Source organism: Hylobates moloch, unplaced genomic scaffold, assembly GCF_009828535.3.
Source record: "Hylobates moloch isolate HMO894 unplaced genomic scaffold, HMol_V3 SCAFFOLD_20, whole genome shotgun sequence".
NCBI classification, from domain to species: domain Eukaryota; kingdom Metazoa; phylum Chordata; class Mammalia; order Primates; family Hylobatidae; genus Hylobates; species Hylobates moloch.
Genome location: NW_026652295.1, coordinates 34,955,997 through 34,973,224, shown reverse-complemented (window position 1 = coordinate 34,973,224; position 17,228 = coordinate 34,955,997). Strand labels below are relative to the sequence as shown.

Below are 17,228 nucleotides of genomic sequence, written 5' to 3'. Positions count from 1 at the left end.
GGATTACAGGCGTGCACCACCACACCTGGCTAATTTTTGTATTTTTAGTAGAGACAGGGTTTCACCATGTTGGTCAGGCTGGTCTCAAACTCCTGATCTCAAGTGATCTGCCCACCTTGGCCTCCCAAAGTGCTTGGATTACAGGTGTGAGCCACTGCACCCGGTCCCAAACACTTGGGCTTTTGTTCTTCTGAGAAGTAGTGGAAAAAACAATAGCCTCCACCTATTGAATGCCTACATGTGCCAGTGCCAGGTGTTTTCCACGTATTATCTCATTTAATTAACACCATTAACCCTATGAGGTTTTTATCCCCTATGTCAAATGAGAAAACTGAAACTCCCTGAGATTAATTTCCCTGAAGTCACAGAGGTAGAAAGTACCAGAGCTGAGATTTGAATTGCAGGTTTGTTTACAGCCCACCCAGACACTGATGGACAGACACTTTTGAGGTCATATAACCATATCTATTTTCCAGGTGAGGAAGCTGAGGCTCAGAAAAGTGAAACAACTCACCAAGAAAAATAGATGGCTGGGAAATGGTAGGGCCTAACAATGATCTCAGGGCAGTCTACTTCCAGCTTGTATGTGCTCTCCATTAGACTATATGGCACTGCCCATCAAGGTAGGGTCACTGGACTCATTTTATATATGGGGAAACTGAGGAGCAGAAAGAAAAAGCAACGCTCATGGAAGGAGACCTTGCAGGGGAGGGGAAACCCCTGAGTCTGGTGGGCCCTGGCAGAAGGATCCCTAAACAGGACTGAAACAAGATCTATCAACTAGGGGATCCCTGACCCCTGCCAGTCTTCTCCCCAGACATTTTCAGGAGCAAGTAGAATGAAACGAATGTCAGAAGCATCCCTGAAGGAAAACAAAGCCCCAAAGCAAACTTCAACCTTAGAGGTGCGTGCGGACATTTTGCCCCTGCTGGTTATGATATGGCACGTGCTGCTGCTGCTTTTGTAGTACCACTTGCAAGTGCCATCTTGTTATTCCTTCTCTGTCATCTTCCTGAGTTACTGTCCAACTGAGTCCCTGCAGAAGAGGACAGGGCAAAAGGCAATGTGAATTGGATCAACACCTCAATTCACAGTGTCCTGGTGATATAAGCCCTGCTTCTACTCCTATAGAATACTCTGAAGGGCTGAGGGTACTCTGGAATCAGATTGGGTAAGTGGCAGCAGGAGAGAAGAGCAGGGAACTGCCTCTTTTTGCCCAGATGTGGAGGAGTAGCTCATCTGGTCCAAGAGGAAAAGAGGAAATCGTCAGAGGAAAACTGGTAGGATGAGATAAAAGGTAACTAGGGGGCAAAAAAATCAATCTTCCAGAGACATAGTGGCTTAGGTGGAAGAACCCACCAAACCTCCCTCCCTGAAAGCCAGGGCAATATCCGTACTCAGAGGGCCAGGAAATCACCCTGAACTGAAGGCCCCAAATAACCCATAATCCCCCTACAGAATCCTCCTTGCCCACCTCAAGGAGGATGTAGGGGCCCTCCCTCCATCCCCCCAGGGACCCAGAGGAGCTACGCTAGTGTCCAAAGAAGGCAGAGGCAGAGCAAAGCAAGGCAGCGTGCCATCTCCCCTCCCAGCCTTGGGGGGGGCTCCTCAGCTCTCTCTCTCTGTGCCCACATGGAGATCACAGGCATGGTCCGGCAACCTCCAATTCTTTCTCTTTTTTTGAAACCATTCTCTTGTTGGGGGCAAAAAAGATGGCAAGTTTACACTTGTCCTCCAACCCTACACATAATTGGTGGCAGCAAGCAACACTGCTGCAAGGGGAGGGTTTTGCCAGTGGAATGAAGGAGGGAGGGCATCTTAGAGTGACAGGGCTGGGAGGGATCTCAATCATCTGACCCAGCCTTTCTGTGGCCTCCACACTATTCCCATGATCTATGTGCTCCCATCCCAAAGGTCATCTTTGATGCTATGCAAGGTTCTCCAGGCCTCCTCCCCCAGGCTTCCTTGGGGCACTGCCCCCTTTCCACCACTGAGTGAATCCACTACCCTCTTGTTTTCTGAGGAAACTGAGGCCCATTGGCATATGACTTGTTCAAAAGTAATCTTCATCCTAGGATAAGAAGTCTGAGTCTGTTTCCATCCTACTTTTCCACTGAATCCCTAGGAAAGGAAGGGCTCAGCTCTTCTTCCTGGCGGACAGGACCATTGCCAACAAAGCCCTCCCCTTGCCCCAGCTGATGTGGGCAGCCAATATCGAAGGTCTCAGAACTGAATCACCTTTGAGGAGATCTTGGTCATTGCCTCTTCCTCCTGGGTACGCTGAGGGCTCTGTGAGGCTAGTCTGGGTCCTAGCAGCATCTTCCCTGTAGAAAATTGGACCTGGCCTGGTCTCATTCTGAACACAGCCTCACACTCCAAGAAAGTCCTCACAACCTTTCAAGAGGTCTTTCCTCTTTCCCTTACAATGGAAGGAAAGAAGATACAGAGTGGGTGAACAGTCAAGAGGCAGCATCCATGGTTGGAAGACACTGTTCCTTCTGCAGTTTGCCCCTGTTTTAAAAACATCCTTTCTCTTTCCTCTGCTCCCCCTCAGTTGGAGGGATGAAGGGTTAAGAATGGACCAGTCAGGACCACCTCTTGAAGCGGGGTGCAGGTTTGGAGGAGCCTCTTGTACCTGTCTTTATGTCTCTGTGTTTATACACAGAGACATAATTCTGTGGGGTAGCTTTCGCCCCTGTGCTGACCACATGAGAGTGTCTGTATGTGAGTCCATGTCTCTTTGGGTAGGGTGGTTCAGTGGGCTTACCTCCAAGGCCTTAACTGCAAGGGAGTCTGCCCTGGAGCTGGCAGTTTTAGCAGGCGGAGGCTACTTTCTTTTTGGTCCTCAAAGTGGACTCGCATCTAGGAATGGGGACTGAGTCCTGAGGGTGAGGGTGTGGTAGGTGTAGAAGTTGAGAGGGTGTTACTCGGCCTGGTGTCGGAGGCGGTGTGTTCCGAGGTCCTATGTCCCCTGTCAGGCTATGTCGGTGGACACGCCCGAGTGCCGTGTGTCCGTGTGTCCACGTCTGCTCCAGCCTCCCCAACACCTCGCACCCTCTTTGTCTCGGGTGGAGGTGTGCGTTCAAACCTGCGCCGCACGGCCATCCTCGCGTGCGAGCGCGGGGACGCACCCTCGCTCCCCGACTCTTTCCTAGGAGAGCGAGGACGAGTCGGAGCCCGGTGCTGTTTGGTCTGGAGCCGAGCGGAGCTTGCATTGATCCATTGATTGTGCGCGGTCTGCGCCTGACCTCCCTGCTCCCGGGGAAGCCGTCTCCATGGAGACCGGGCCCGCTCCCCCAGCGCCGGATTGTAAATTCCTGCAGGCAGCGGCCCGGCAGCCTGGGGAGGGGGCCACCGCGCCCGGGCGCGCAGGGGGAGCGGCCGCCGCGCCGAGGCCCCATTTGAAAGAAAAAAGGGCACGAAAAAGGAGGTGGTGGAGAAGGAGAAGGAGGAGGAGGAGGAGGAGGAGGAGGAGGAGGAGGAGGAGGAGGAGGGGGAGGAGGAGGAAGAAAGCAAAAAGGAGCGAGCAGAGGAGGAGAAAGAGGAGGAGGAGGAGAAAGGCGAAGAAAAAGAGCCTGAGAGACGGAGAAAGAGCGAGAGAGGAAGAAAGAGAGGCAGAAAGGGCGTGTTTCTGGCGCTGCGTTTCCCCTCCCCTTTCTCAGGTCCTTCGCTCGGGCTCTGCGCGCTCTCCGGCTGCAGCTCTCTCCCGGCGAAGCTGGGAATTGGGTGGGATTACACGGAGCAGCCCCGCCGCCGCCGCTGGCAGAGGCCGGCTTGGAGAGGGCGGGGGTTCCCCTCCGTCAGTCGCCCCTGGCCTCGTCGCACTCTCCGCCTCGCTCTCCCCGACGTCCGGCCAGGAGGAGCCGGTAGCATCGGGAGCCTCGCGCCGAGGGCGCCGCGGTCCGCGCCCCGCGACTGCAGCCCCCGGCCTGGCCCCGGCGGGGCGCCCCCTCCCCTCCCCCTCCTGCGCGCTGGGATCCGGCTGGCTTCCGCCCTCCCCTGGCCGCGGACCGGCCCCGGCGGCTGGGCCGCCAGTAGCTCCAGCCATGGGCTCCGGGCGCGTACCCGGGCTCTGCCTGCTTGTCCTGCTGGTCCACGCCCGCGCCGCCCAGTACAGCAAAGCAGCGCAAGGTAAGGAAGGAGGGGCGCGCGGCCTGGGGGCTGTCCCGGCTGCTGGGCCTCAGGGCCTGGGCGCGATTCCCGAGGGGCAGGGCAGGTGCTGGGGAGCGTGCTGCTGTCAGAACCCGGCTGTGTGCACCCGGACTCCCCGGCCAGGGGCCCGACCGCTGGGCGCTGCGCCCCGAGCGAAAAGCCGGACAAGCTGGGGGCGGCAGAGAGGAGTAAGAAACTCTTCTGGGCGGTGGGCAGAAGAGACCACGCGCCTCAGAATTCTGCCCGACTTCATCCACCCCCAGCATCTTCGAAAGACTTCTTGTCCTCCAAAATCTGAGAGAGAATTTTCTCTTCTCTCAAACATTGCCAGAAACTTACGCTGTGGCCTGGAGAGACTGAGGGAATAATGAAAACTTCTCAGCCGTGCCGTATATTTCTTTCCCTTACCCCCAACCCGCATGCAAAGTTAGATATTTCTAAGTTGATGCCTTATCAGTGGAAAAATGTTGAAGAAAAATAGGATCTTTTATGGAAAAATCAACTCATCTCTCACCGGATGGTAGGGGGCTGAAGAAGAGAAGAAAATTTCTGTGACTGGCTCCCGACAGGAATGTTGCGTTTCTGCCTCTTTGGGGGGAAATCTCTTTCGTCTTGCATGGCTTTCAGTTCTTATCATAATATTTATTTATTAAGGCCTCGGGTTTCCAATTCCATTTAAATCCAGGTCAGAATTGCATTAAAATAACAAAGTAGAATTCCAGGCCGGGGAGCTCTGACAGATCCCTCTAGGAATTAAAGAGAGACAGGGAGGCCTCTCGCCCCCGTCCCTGACCCCCAGCTCATCGCCTAGCAGGTCCCAAGGCTGTGCAGGCAGAGACTAGGCTGATGTACCACAGTTCTCTCGGGACAGTTTCTCCTCCCCCTTGACCTCTTGCTGTACCCCTCCCCCATCGTGTCCTCACCGACAAGAGATTTATACGGACAAAAAGAAAATTCCTCCTGGCAAGGTTTTGCCCAGGAGAGTATGATTCTGCCTATTGTCCCAGGGGCTGCTGAAGCCAGCTGGGGTGAGGAGGTGGCTGGGCCAGAAGGAAAGTTGAACTTGGGAGTTGGGGAAGCCTGAGTGTCCGACACAGGTCGCTGTGTCCCAGAGCCTGAGCGTTTGGCTCTTAAGCTGCTCTGTTGTGTTGGATGGGCTCCTGCTCTGTGAAGAGGAAGGTGCTGTATCAATGCCGCCCACCTCTCCCCAAACACTGCCTTTTCAGCTAACCTCTTCCCCCTCCAACCTGTCCCTTCACGGAACTGAAACACTAGAGATCCTCAGCTGTCAAATACTGGACCCTACCCCCACACCTTCCAACCCCACACTGCCTTTTTTCCAGTCCTGGTTCCAGACAGCCCATCACCATTGCCACCCCCAACCTGGGAGCAGCCCCTCTCCTCACTGCGGATTTGTGTTTTCATAAACAAAGCTGGCTTTTGTAGTGTGTGCTGACTTACTCATAACATGGAATTAGCTAGGGAGTTTAGTCTGAAGGAAGGAACAGACTTCATGAAGTAACCTAGAGACAAGATAAGGGCCTCTTTCAAGTTGGAGCCAGTGTCTGTAGTGGCCTAGTGAGGCTGCGGACCAAAGGAGAAGCAGTGTATTCGAGGGGGGCCCAGGGGCAGATGGAGACCCCTCCAAGGGACAGGTGCCATCAAGCCAAGGCACTCAAGTATGGGAGATCAGCTCATGATTCAGGAACCGGAGTCAGAATCCCTTCATGGTACTCCAGGGCTTCCACTTTCATTGGACTCCCTGCTGGGTACTGAGGAACATGCTGCCAGAGTGGAGGCCCCTGCCCTCAAGGAACTTATAGGAGAGTAGTTTTTGTCCCCAGCTTATCTCATTCACAGGCCACCCTTCCTGTGACTGGACCGCAGTTAGCTTGGTATCTTCCTTCTTTTCTTCTGATCCCTAACCTTGGCCTAGAATGGAAGCCTTTCACTGACCCTTCTCTTCAGGAAATCTACAAACCCCATCTGCCAGAGGTTGCCTAATAGCAGGTTTGCTGGGTTACAGGGATGTCTCTGGACACAAATTTTCAGGCAGATGCTGCAGGAAGAACTAGTACTGACCAGGCAGGGCAACCTTACAGCCTTACCCATAGACAGTCTGTGAGCATCAGGGAGGACTTACCTTCAAACATATCTCCTGGTTATCAGCAGTGCCAGAAAGTGTGCCTTTAATGCCACATGCTTTATATGAAGCACTAGCAGGTTTTTAAAATCAAATACCCTTGGCAAGTATCTTGCACAGAGTTAGTATACCTCTGGGGTTATCTGGGTTTCTGTCCCTTTTCATCAGTGATTCCCACAATGGGAAAACCAAAGTCATGTGGAAGGGGGGAAAGGGGGAGACAAGGAGGGGAGCCCTAAGTGTAAAGGTGAATGTGCGACTGTGCACACGAGAGGTTCGCCACAGTAACCACAGGCAACATAGCTGGATGTCTGTGTTTCTTGTGACGTAGTTGCTAAAGGTAAACTGCTGTTTTAGTGTCTGTGAGAACTGTATGGAAGAGTGGGTGGGTAAGCCTGTGTGACTGGGAAGGGAGGGAGCATGAGGGGACATGGTTTTGAGTGTTTTTCAAGTGCTTGTCTGTATATTTTAAAGTAGACAGACTGGATAGCCAAGATAATTGTTAACTTAAAAGCATTAATTTGCTTTGCTTTTGGTAGGGGGGGTGGGTGTTTGGTGGTGGTGGGGGGGGGACGCGGCAGGGATGTGTGTGCAGCAATGGTTAAAAAGACCTAATCCTCACATAGGGCTCAGGTTACAGCTGAATGAAAAGGTCTCTTGGCCTCCAGGGAAACTTGTCCCCAGGGCTGGCTCCAGGAGAGCCAGCCTGGCCGTTTAGTTTACCTGGTAGTTTTCTCTCCTTGTTAGGGATAGAGTTTTGATAAAGTCATGCATTTAGAATTTCCAAGTAACCCCATCCCTGGGACTGAGAGCGTTCGTGTGGTGGCAGACAGTGTCTCTCTGTCTCAGTGTGTCTCTCCGGGTCTCTGTCTGGGTGTATGTGTCTCTTTCTTTCCCCCACCCTTCTCTTCCTCTTTAATGTGGCTGTTTCCTTTCCTCCCCGCTTCCCTGGGCTCCTGTGGCCAGCTCTTACAGTGAGGGGACTGTTCCTACTAGCCCCTCCCTCCAAAATATGAAATGAAAACCATAACCGTGTCAGCGGGTAAGGGTGGCCCCGTGGACAGCCGGCTATTGCCTGTGCCCCATCCAGGCCACACTGGAGAGAGGGAGAGTCCCCATTCAGAGCCTGATCTTTAGTCAGTTCCCTCTAAGCCCACCCCCATTTTTCCAGAAGGTGGAGAAGAGGGTGGACTGCTTAGAAATTCCTCAGGAATCCCTTTGACCTCTCTTCTCTCATGACATGTCTCAGAGGTGGGGAAAGCCTCGGGGTGGGAGAGTACAGAGACTTTTCCCTGTTTTCAACCCCTTCCTTCTCATCTCTTTGAGTCTCTGCAGGGTGGAATAAGAGAAAGGGGACTAGAAGACACTAAGGCCAGAATTACTGCAGGCAGAGAAAGAAGACAGTCATCAGCAGCCCTCAAATGAGATTGTTTTTTGAAACCTTCAGGAATCTGAGAGCATGAGAACCGGTTTGAGATGTGAGCAGCTGGGACCTGTTGTAAAAGGAGCCGGCCCTGGGTGTGAGTTTGGGAATGTGAAGTGTGCATTCACACACGTGTGAATGTGTGTGCATGACTCAGGGTGTGTGTGTGTGTGTGTGTGAAGTGCTCTGGTGAGAGGAAAAAGGAAGTGGGGCAATGTGCGTTTTGTTTTAGTTGGAGAAGTAAAGAAGTGGAATGGCTTGGTCCAGTGCCTTGAACTGAGGACAGGGGAAGGGAACGAAGGGCTTCAGACCTTTTGAGAAGATGGAGCTGGAAGAGCTTGCTTGCCTGAACCCACTCAGTCCTTTCCCCCAGCTCTGGTCCCCAAATGTCAGGGTGTGGGCCTCCTTTGACATCCCGTATCCCTAGCACATGACCACTTATAAGAAAGAGTCCCTGTCAGGGCTGGAAACTGCAGAGCTGCTCTGAGGCTGGCAGTGCCCGCAAGAGGCCCAGACCTGGGGACAGCTTCTTCAGGCTCAGAAGACTGGAGTCTGGAAACAGAAGGACTGCTGGGCCTTGGGTATAGAAGCGAAACAAAGGCCAACCCAGGGATGCTTGGGGGGTACAGGAGCTAGTCACCTGGGCTAAGAGGGGACAGAGACTCCCCTCCCCCACCAGCCACTTGACATTGGACTGGCTACTCTCCTGTTCCCATGCCCACCCAATGCCAGCCTCAAGTGGCACCAGGGATATAGAGGTATATGGTGCCAGTTGGTTTAGACAAATGCAGAGCCTAAGGATTTGAGCCTCAGAGGAAATCACTGAAATCCCTCTTCTCACTTGTAAAATATCAGTAGGGTTCCCTGCAGCCCTGAGATTCTGCACATCTCACTGAAATCCTTCCTGCTGAAGGCAGAAGGCGCCAGGCCTCCACAGGTTACTCACCCAAATGTCAGGCCCTCTCCTCCCTGGATGCTGGTCTACTTCTGCCTGCCTGAGGCAGGATACTTGGATACTCTTCCTTTCTTCCCCCACCCCAGTTTCCTGGAACCCCAAGTAGCTGATAGTTCTTACTGTGTCCATAAAGTGGGTATTTATCCCTGGAAATAGCCCCTGAAGAACACGTGTGTTTCTGTATGTGTGTATCCAACAAAGTTGGGAAGTGGAGCTGAAATATCCGTGTTATGGGAACTGAATATTCTTGGATCTGGGCCCCAGGATTCCATGTTTCTAGCTCTGAGACTAGCTGTATTCTGCCCTAGCCTAGACATGTCCCCCTGCAGATCAAGCACTGCTTTGTAGTTGCTGTTAGATGCTGGGCTTTGGCTGCACAAATGGGATGATGACCCCTATATAGGGCACAGTGGTCCTTGCCCTTACCTCTGGTTTTCCCTGTGGTTATAACCATAGCCCTAGAGAGCTGTGGGGTTTGGATTTCTGAACCCTACACCAGGGGCTCTTCAGGTCTGGTCACTGGTGGTAACAAGCTGAGGAAAGACCTGGGCAGGGGCTGCAGGGCTGGAGGGAAGATCCAGGATAAGGAAACACATCTAAGGAATCCCTCTGAAAGGGGGGAGTATCAGGATATGTGGGCATTGGGGGGAGGGTGGGGAAGGGGAGTGCTTGAAGGGTAGACCCTGGGGAGCAGGTTTACAGAGAGGACGTTTTTACAAGTTTCTAATTATATTTATTTGGAGTTTTCCTCTGGCGGTTTGAAGCTGTTAACAGCAGGAACCTGTATCCCTGGTGTTTGTTTTTGTTTCTAACCAGCTGCTTGGCCCCAGCATAGTGAATCCAAGGGCAGGCAACACCTGCCCACTGTTGCACCGCCCACCCTTTCCTTATTGCAACTGTGTCTGCACCCACCCTGCCCACTACTCAGCCTTGCTCTCTTCTGCTGCTCCCATGCCCAAAGCCTCAGAGCATCTGCATTCCCACTGCTGATTTCCTCCCTGGATCATCCACATTTCAGCTCCTTCTGCTCCACGGTTATGTACTGGATGCATGCTTCATGCTGAACTAAGTGCTGAGTTGGAGTTGGGGGAGGTACAATAATGACTAAGGCATGGATTCCTCCCTCAAGTGCTTAGAGAAGACAGTGGGTAGTTAGAGAGCACTGGACTGGGAGTTTGAAGACCTGAATCCTGGCTTTACACTAGCTATTTGCTCTTTCCTGAGGTATCCTCACTGGGCTTCAGTTTCCTCATCTATTCAATGAGAGAGGACAGTTTGAAGACCATGTGAACCAACCTGTGTGAAAAAACTGTACACTTAGTGAAATTATACAAATCTGAAATGAGTTTTTTTTTCAATTAGTTTAAAGAGATATTACTAATCACAAAACCAGAACCTACTCATGCCCACTGCCTGCCTCTCTACGCCTCACTCTACAATGTTCTGTTCTTCCCCTACTTCACTACCCATCCTCTAAAAGTCTCTGATTCATGGTTGTTGATTTTGTCCACACTGAAAGGGAGAAAATTCTTGTCCAATTAGGGTTACATTCAAATGATCAGGGAGCTAGATTAGGGATAAGGCAGGACAACAGAGAGAAACTCATCAGGGTTCCCAGTAAGTGACAAGCTTCTGAGGTTCAGACCCCCTTCCCTTCAAATCACCAAACACCAGCAGCTTTTCCTGGCTGTTCAGTTGAGCAGGCTCAGCTTGAGTGAGAGGAGAGGATACTGTTTTTAAAAGGAGAAAGTGCTCTGTCTCCTCCTTGGAATTCTAGGCTACCCTCATCCTTGCATAAGCTTCTTCTAGACTGAGGATGGGCCCAGGCTCTCGCTGAGGTCACAGTGCCTCAGCCAGTCCCAAACTGGAAAGACAGCCTGGTACTCCAGGCTCTGCCAATCTCTCTGGTTGCTATTTTGATCTGGATGTAGAGCAGATATGCACAGATGTGCACAGATATGCACAGCATGTGCACATGCTGTGGGTTAGGATATCATGGCCCAAGGCTGGGCTGGTTTTATTTTGGATGTTACTTGGAGGTGAGAATGAGGGAACTCACCAGGGGCAAGCAGTGGAATGCCTATCTCAGGTGCCCCATCATTGAGTGTTAGTTAGCATGGAGGCTGAGGAACATCTGTTGAAGAGGATGCTCTGAAAAGATCCCTGTAGCAGCCCCATATGATGTCTGAAGACCCTGAGACCCTATGACTCATTGGTCCCAGTCTCTTTTGGCCTCGGCACTCATCATATGGATGCCTTTAAGTGGGTACTACCCCTCTGAGTTTAGTTTCCTCTCTCCCTACTCTCCACTTGAGACTAAACTTCCTGGGACTTCCTCCACCCAGAACAGTTGTGGGATCACGGAGAGTAAAGAAGTGAGAATTTTCTCTGAGGTAACATAGAGCAGAAGGGATGCCACAGATAGAGACCTCATCCACTCACTACTAACGCATCCATGTCTCCATCCACTCGTCTATCTGTTTAACAAATATTTACTAAGTGCCTTCAATGTAGAATTCATCTCTTGTTCACTGCCAAATCCCCAGCACCTAGCACAGTGCTTCGCATGTTGGAGGTGCTCAATAACTATTGAGTGAGTGAGTGAGTGAATGAATGCTGAGCTCTATTCCAGTTGCTGCATGGGTTTCAAAGCTTTAGGAGCCATGGCCTCAAGAAGCTTACTGCTTCAGTAGGAAAATTATACACATGAACTAAAAGTTAAATAATGGTACAAGGTAGCATATGAGGTATCACAAGCCTGGGATTGATCAGGTGACCAGAGAGCCTGACAGTAAGTCTTAGGAGTAAAGAGAAAGAGTAGATCAGAGAAGGCTGGTAGTGCCACAGGGAGTGTCCCAGCAGAGGCACCTGAACTGGGTCCTCAACGACATTCAAGGAGAGGAAAACAGCAGGGTGCTCTACACACACCATATATCCTGGGCTAGCCTGGCTGGGCTGAGGATGTCACAGCCATATGGGTGGGTACATTAGGGCTCTAGGCAGGCTGTTTCTGACTGTCCCACTGGGCCCATCAAATTTGCCCACAATTACCCCCTCCCCTATGGGTGGTAAGGTAATAACTCCTGTGGTAATGGGAAGGTGGGGTGGACTCCACCTAGGGGGTCTGCTTGTCCACAGCCGGCATCCTTGCTCATTTCCATTTGTTACTGTTCCTGAGCTGGGCCTGGGCAAACTTGTGAAGTAGATGAAGTATTTACTCGGGAATCCCACTGCTTCCCTTTTAGGGTACACCTGCCCATCCTCAGAATCTTAGGACTACTTGTATTATAATAATCCACCCTTTCTGGTCTGACCCTCTGACCCTCATATCCCATACCCCATCCTACCCTTCCTACCTACTTTAGGAGAGTTTATGGAGTGCTCTGCTAGGCGCTAAAGCAAATTCAGAAGAAATGTCAGATGGTGCTGGGAAAAGCTGCTGTAGTTACAGACTTGTGCCTTCGTGCCAGGACAGGGCAAGGCAGGGAGGTCTTGGCTTGTCTATGGCATCTGTGCAGCCACCACTCTCCCCCACCTCAACTTTGGTTCCAATGCATGGCCTGAAGTAGGGGTGGGATCTCCCTAGCCTTCAAAAAGAATTGTAGAGGACAGCTTTTGGGTTCCCAACTGGCCTCTCACCCACTTCACCCCCATTCTTTGGGCAGTTCCCAGCACAGGTAGAGTAAGCAGTGGGGATGTGTCTCCCCAAATCCTCTCCACCAACACATGCTCACCTGGTGCTGCATTTCCCCACACCAGGCCTGAAATGGGGCTTTGATAGGGAAAGGGAGTTCAGAAAGAATACAGGGAGAAGGTTGGAGAGAAGGAATAATAGTAGCAAACCTTGGCTAGGCATGGTGACTCACACCTGTAATACCAGCACTTTGGGAGGCTGACATGAGAGGGTCACTCAAATCCAGGAGTTCGAGACCAGCTTGGGCAACATAGCAAGACCCTGCCTCTAAAAAGAATTTTTAAAAATTGGCTGAGCATGACGCCATGCGCATATAGTCCCAGTTACTCAGTAGGCTGAGGTGGGAGGATCACTTGAGCCCAGGATTTCGAGGTTGCAGTGAGCTATGTTCATGCCATTGCATTCCAGCCTGGACAAGCAGAGCAAGACCCTGTCTGTGTTTCAAAAAGAAAGAAAAGAAATAGCAAACCTTTGTTGAGCACTTGCTGTATGCCCACACTGTGGTGTTAAGTACTTGATGGGTATTAACTCAACTGATGCTCCTGGAAGCCCCATGGGAAGGTACTATGATGAATATTATTCCCACATACAGAGGAGGGAACAGGTAAGTTCAGAGGCTGGCCCAGGACCACACAGACACAGGTAGAGCTAGCAATTGAACTGACAATGTTGCTCCAGAACCTCTCTCTTAACTACTCTGTCATGTGGCTGCCCCGGTCTCTTCCCAGCTTGGGCAAATAGTTTATTTGCATTACCTTGGGAAAGGAAGACAGATAGTGGTCGCAGCCTCACCCTGGAGATCCTGATTCAGCTGGTCTAGGGGACACCTGTACATTCACATTTTTTTCAAAAGCCCCCAGGGAATTCCAGTGTGCAGCCCCAGGGTTGAGAACCACTGGTTTAAACCAGTCCACACCCAGTAGCATCAACTGGTTTTCCAGCTAGTAAGCACCTGCATCCTGAGAGAACAGGCTAAGATGAGACTGTGCTGTGAGTATTGAAGGGTCCTTGCAAGGACAAATTCTGGGTGGGCACATATGGTAGGAGGGAGCTCTGGAAGAATGAGTAGTAAAAGGAGGAGATACTGGGTATAATTTGGGGCCCTCTTTCACAGCTTTGTCTTAGGTCTGTTCTGCTTCAAAAGACTCCAACCAAACATTGAAGGGACATCTTCCTCAGCAGGTACCCAGCCAAGTGAGGAAAGCTGAACACGCTTTAAAGTATTAGCAGAGCAATTCAGTGACAGCTGTAAATGAACTGAGGAAAACAGTCCCCTTGGACCAGGAACTCACCAGGAACGGGGCTTACAAGGAAGAGCTTTTGGGAAGAAAAATTTGAGCCAGAATGGAAAGCTGAGCATAGTGTGGCTGGAAGAGAAAAGTGAGGAATGTATCTGCAGTGTGAATAATGAAAATACACAAATGCATAGAAAGGAATAGGATGGTTAGGTATTATAGAGGGAACAGGAAGAGATAACGTCTTCCAGAGCAGAGACTCTTTGCTGGAGAGGGATAAGCATTGTGAGCAGGGTGGTGAGGGAGAGGGGTTAGTTAGATGGTGGGAGAAGTCTGGTTGTAGGAGGAGTCTAAAAAATCTGTGGCCAGGTGTAGTGGCTCACGCCTGTAATCCCAGCACTTGAGGCTAAGGCGGGCAGATCACTTGAGGTCAGGAGTTCGAGACCAGCCTGGCCAATGTGGCAAAACCATGTCTCTATTAAAAATACAAAAATTAGCCAAGTGTGGTGGCACATGCCTGTAATCCCAGATACTCAGGAGGCTGAGGCAGGAGAATAGCTTGAACCTGGGCGGCAGAGGTTGCAGTGAGCCGAGATCACACCACTACTGTACTCCAGCCTGGGTGACAGACCGAGACTTCATCTCAAAAAAAAAAAAAAAAAAAAAAAAAAGAATCTGCTGGGAGGCCTGGGTTTGTGGTGATCAGCATCAAGATCCACTCTGGTACTGGTGAGCACTGAATGGGAGGCAAAGGGAAGAATTGGGAGCCCATATAGTCTGACACAGTCTCTAGTGAAGCACCAGCTGATTCAGAGACAGGTACATACCTCTGATATGGCCAGGGGGGCAGTTCCAGACCAGTATCCATGCTGCTGGACCCAGGGAGTATCTCTTATTCAGAACCCCAGAGCAGTGCTATCCTGTGGTGTGCTAATAGCAGTGCTATTTCTGTGGTGTTGGAAATGTTCCATATCTATGCTTCCCACCATGGTAGCCACTAGCCACATGTGGCTATTGCGCATTTGGCCTGTGGCTAGTGCAACTGAGGAAGTGAATTTTAAATTAAATAACCACATGTGGCTAGTGGCTGTCATACTGTCTAGAGCATCTATTGCCTGACCAGTGATTTAATACCATCTCAAGCTTCCTATTGGGACCCTACTGTTTACCAGATACTTTATTAGCCAATTTACACAAATTATCCCATCAATTACTCTCAGGCTCTCATGAGGAAGTATTATCCCCATTTTAAGGGGGAGGAGATGGAGAAAAAGAAAACCATCCCTAGAGAGGTATAGAGCTGGATTTGAATCTGGGACTGACTGGTTCCAGTGTTTAAGATCGTTCTGTGATAGCACATTTCTTTGTATTGTTTTCTGTTCATCAGGTGGACAAACTGATTCTCCACAGAGCACCTTACCATCTGCGAGGTCCCTCTTGCCCTTACCTATGAACTAGTCTTCCATGCCCTCTCTTTTTCATTCTTTCACTTTGGGATGACTTCCCAGGATGGGCCAGCAGGTAGACACCATGACTATGGAGCCCGAGCAAGGTGGAGAGTAAGTGTAGACAGAGGCTGCCAGCACTTAGAATCAACTGGTATGGTTGGCTCCAGAGGAGTTGAAGGGTAGAATGCAGAGCTGAACAGAAACCTGTGAGATTCGAGGCAGGGTGTTGGGGATTTCAGTTCTCTTCTTAGCCCCAGGAAGTTTCAGAGTATAAAAGCAGAGGACAGATAACTGTCTCAAGCTAGGACTCTGGGTATCTATAAATTGGAGAGAATACTGGTCCATGCATCCATTCACTCAGTAAAAATAATCACTTAAGGATTTGGATTTAAAAAGGCTATAATGGGGGTGGGGGGAGGGGGGAGGGACAGCATTAGGAGATACACCTAATGCTAAAGGACGAGTTAATGGGTGCAGGAAATCAACATGGCACATGGATACATATGTAACAAACCTGCACATTGTCACATTGTGCACATGTACCCTAAAACCCTAAAGTATAATAAAAAAGAAAAAAAAATAAAAAAAATAAATGTATACATTTGAATATTAAAAAAAAAAAAAAAAAGGCTATAATGAGTCCTGAGAATCTGCATTTTAATAAAACCTAGGCAATTCTATGGCCCATAGATCACACTTGGATATCAAATTGTCTTGGTGTCAAATCTCATCTCCTTTCTGTGCTCAGTTGTGGGATCACAGGAGAGTAATGCCTCCCATTCAGTGCTCACTCACTTACAGGCTGCTACTTAAGACACTATTTTGGGTTTCTCAGTTTACAGCTGGAAGTAATCTTTTTCTCCTCTGATCTGCCCTGTAACACAGGTTCTCAACCTTGACTACACATTAGAATAACTGGAAGAGCTTTAGAAAAATACTGATGGCCCAGCACCAGTCCAGACTATGTGACCAGAATCTCTGGGGTTGTGGCTTGGACATCTCCTAGGAGAGTTGACTCTGATGTGCAGGGTGGAGGACCCCCTCACCTTATCTCTCATGTCTTCAGGGCATGTACCACATTCTGCTCCATGTTTTTTGTTTCTCCTTTTGGCTGGGCTGAGTCACCTTTCAGCCTCCACAGCTATCATTATAGTGCCTTTCACAAACAATAAGGCGTTTTCAACTGAATAACACGTTTCTCTATTTCAGTTCAGATTTAAGGGCACCATAATATTGCCTCAGAAGTTGGACTCTTTCGCCCAAAGACTCTTTTCTATGTCCTTTCTTTTTTTTTTTTTTTTTTTTGAGATGGAGTCTCACTGTCACCCAGGCTAGAGTGCATTAGTGCGATCTCAGCTCACTGCAACCTCCGCCTCCCTAGTTCAAGCGATTCTCCTGCCTCAAGCGATTCTCCTGCCTCAGCCTCCTGAGTAGCTGGGATTACAGACACGCATCACCACACCCGGCTAATTTTTGTATTTTTAGTAGAGATGGGGTTTCATCATGTTGGTCAGGCTGGTCTCGAACTCCTGACCTCGTGATCCACCCGCCTTGGCCTCCTAAAGTGCTAGGATTACAGGCATGAGCCACCGCGCCCGGCATCATCTATGTCCTTTCTTAACCATCCTCTTTTTTGCTAGATCATGAGTGGCCTCTTCCTTCAAGTATAGCTCTGTGTATAGCACCTATTGTTAGAGCAAGGGCCAGGAGACAGGAACACTGGGGATTAGGGCCCGAAGGGCTGCACTTATTAGGCTTCAGGTAGCTGGTGCCAACCTCTGCCAGCTCTGGATGTCTCCATTGTTGGCAGCACAGGGGCTGAGGAAAATCATCCAGGATAGAACATTTTTCCTCTAAAGCTTCTTGGCTCCATGGTGGGCAAGTGGAAGCAGGCTGGGTCTCAGGCAGAATCATGAGACAGATGAAGATCCCTCAGATGCCCCATCCCCCTTTCTTCCTCCTTTACCAATGATTGCTGGACCCTGCCACCTTCCCAGAGGCCACTGTTCCCATGCCTTTTCCCTTAACTTTCCCTCTAAGCCTCCTCCGTAAACTCATTCACTTTAAGTTGATTATTCCTAATCAAGTTAAGTATACTACCTACTCTAAGGGTTTTTTGTTTGTTTTCAAATAAAAAAAGGAGTGTTTCAAATGGTGGAGTTTTAGCTGTCACTGTGA

The 17,228-nt window shown here is 50.2% G+C and overlaps 2 protein-coding genes across 3 annotated transcripts in view; both read left to right on the top strand.

Moving 5' to 3' along the window:
* The window catches only part of ETV7 (ETS variant transcription factor 7), a 123,187-nt gene that overhangs the window by 49,622 nt on the left and 56,337 nt on the right, over positions 1-17,228 (top strand). The gene's annotated exons all lie outside the window — the stretch shown is intronic.
* The window catches only part of SCUBE3 (signal peptide, CUB domain and EGF like domain containing 3), a 35,790-nt gene continuing 22,410 nt past the window's right edge, over positions 3,849-17,228 (top strand). Inside the window, exon 1 of the mRNA XM_058432192.1 lies at positions 3,849-4,131. Within this exon, the coding sequence (XP_058288175.1) occupies positions 4,047-4,131 (85 nt within the window). The 5' untranslated portion in view covers positions 3,849-4,046. The remainder of the gene's footprint in view (positions 4,132-17,228) is intronic.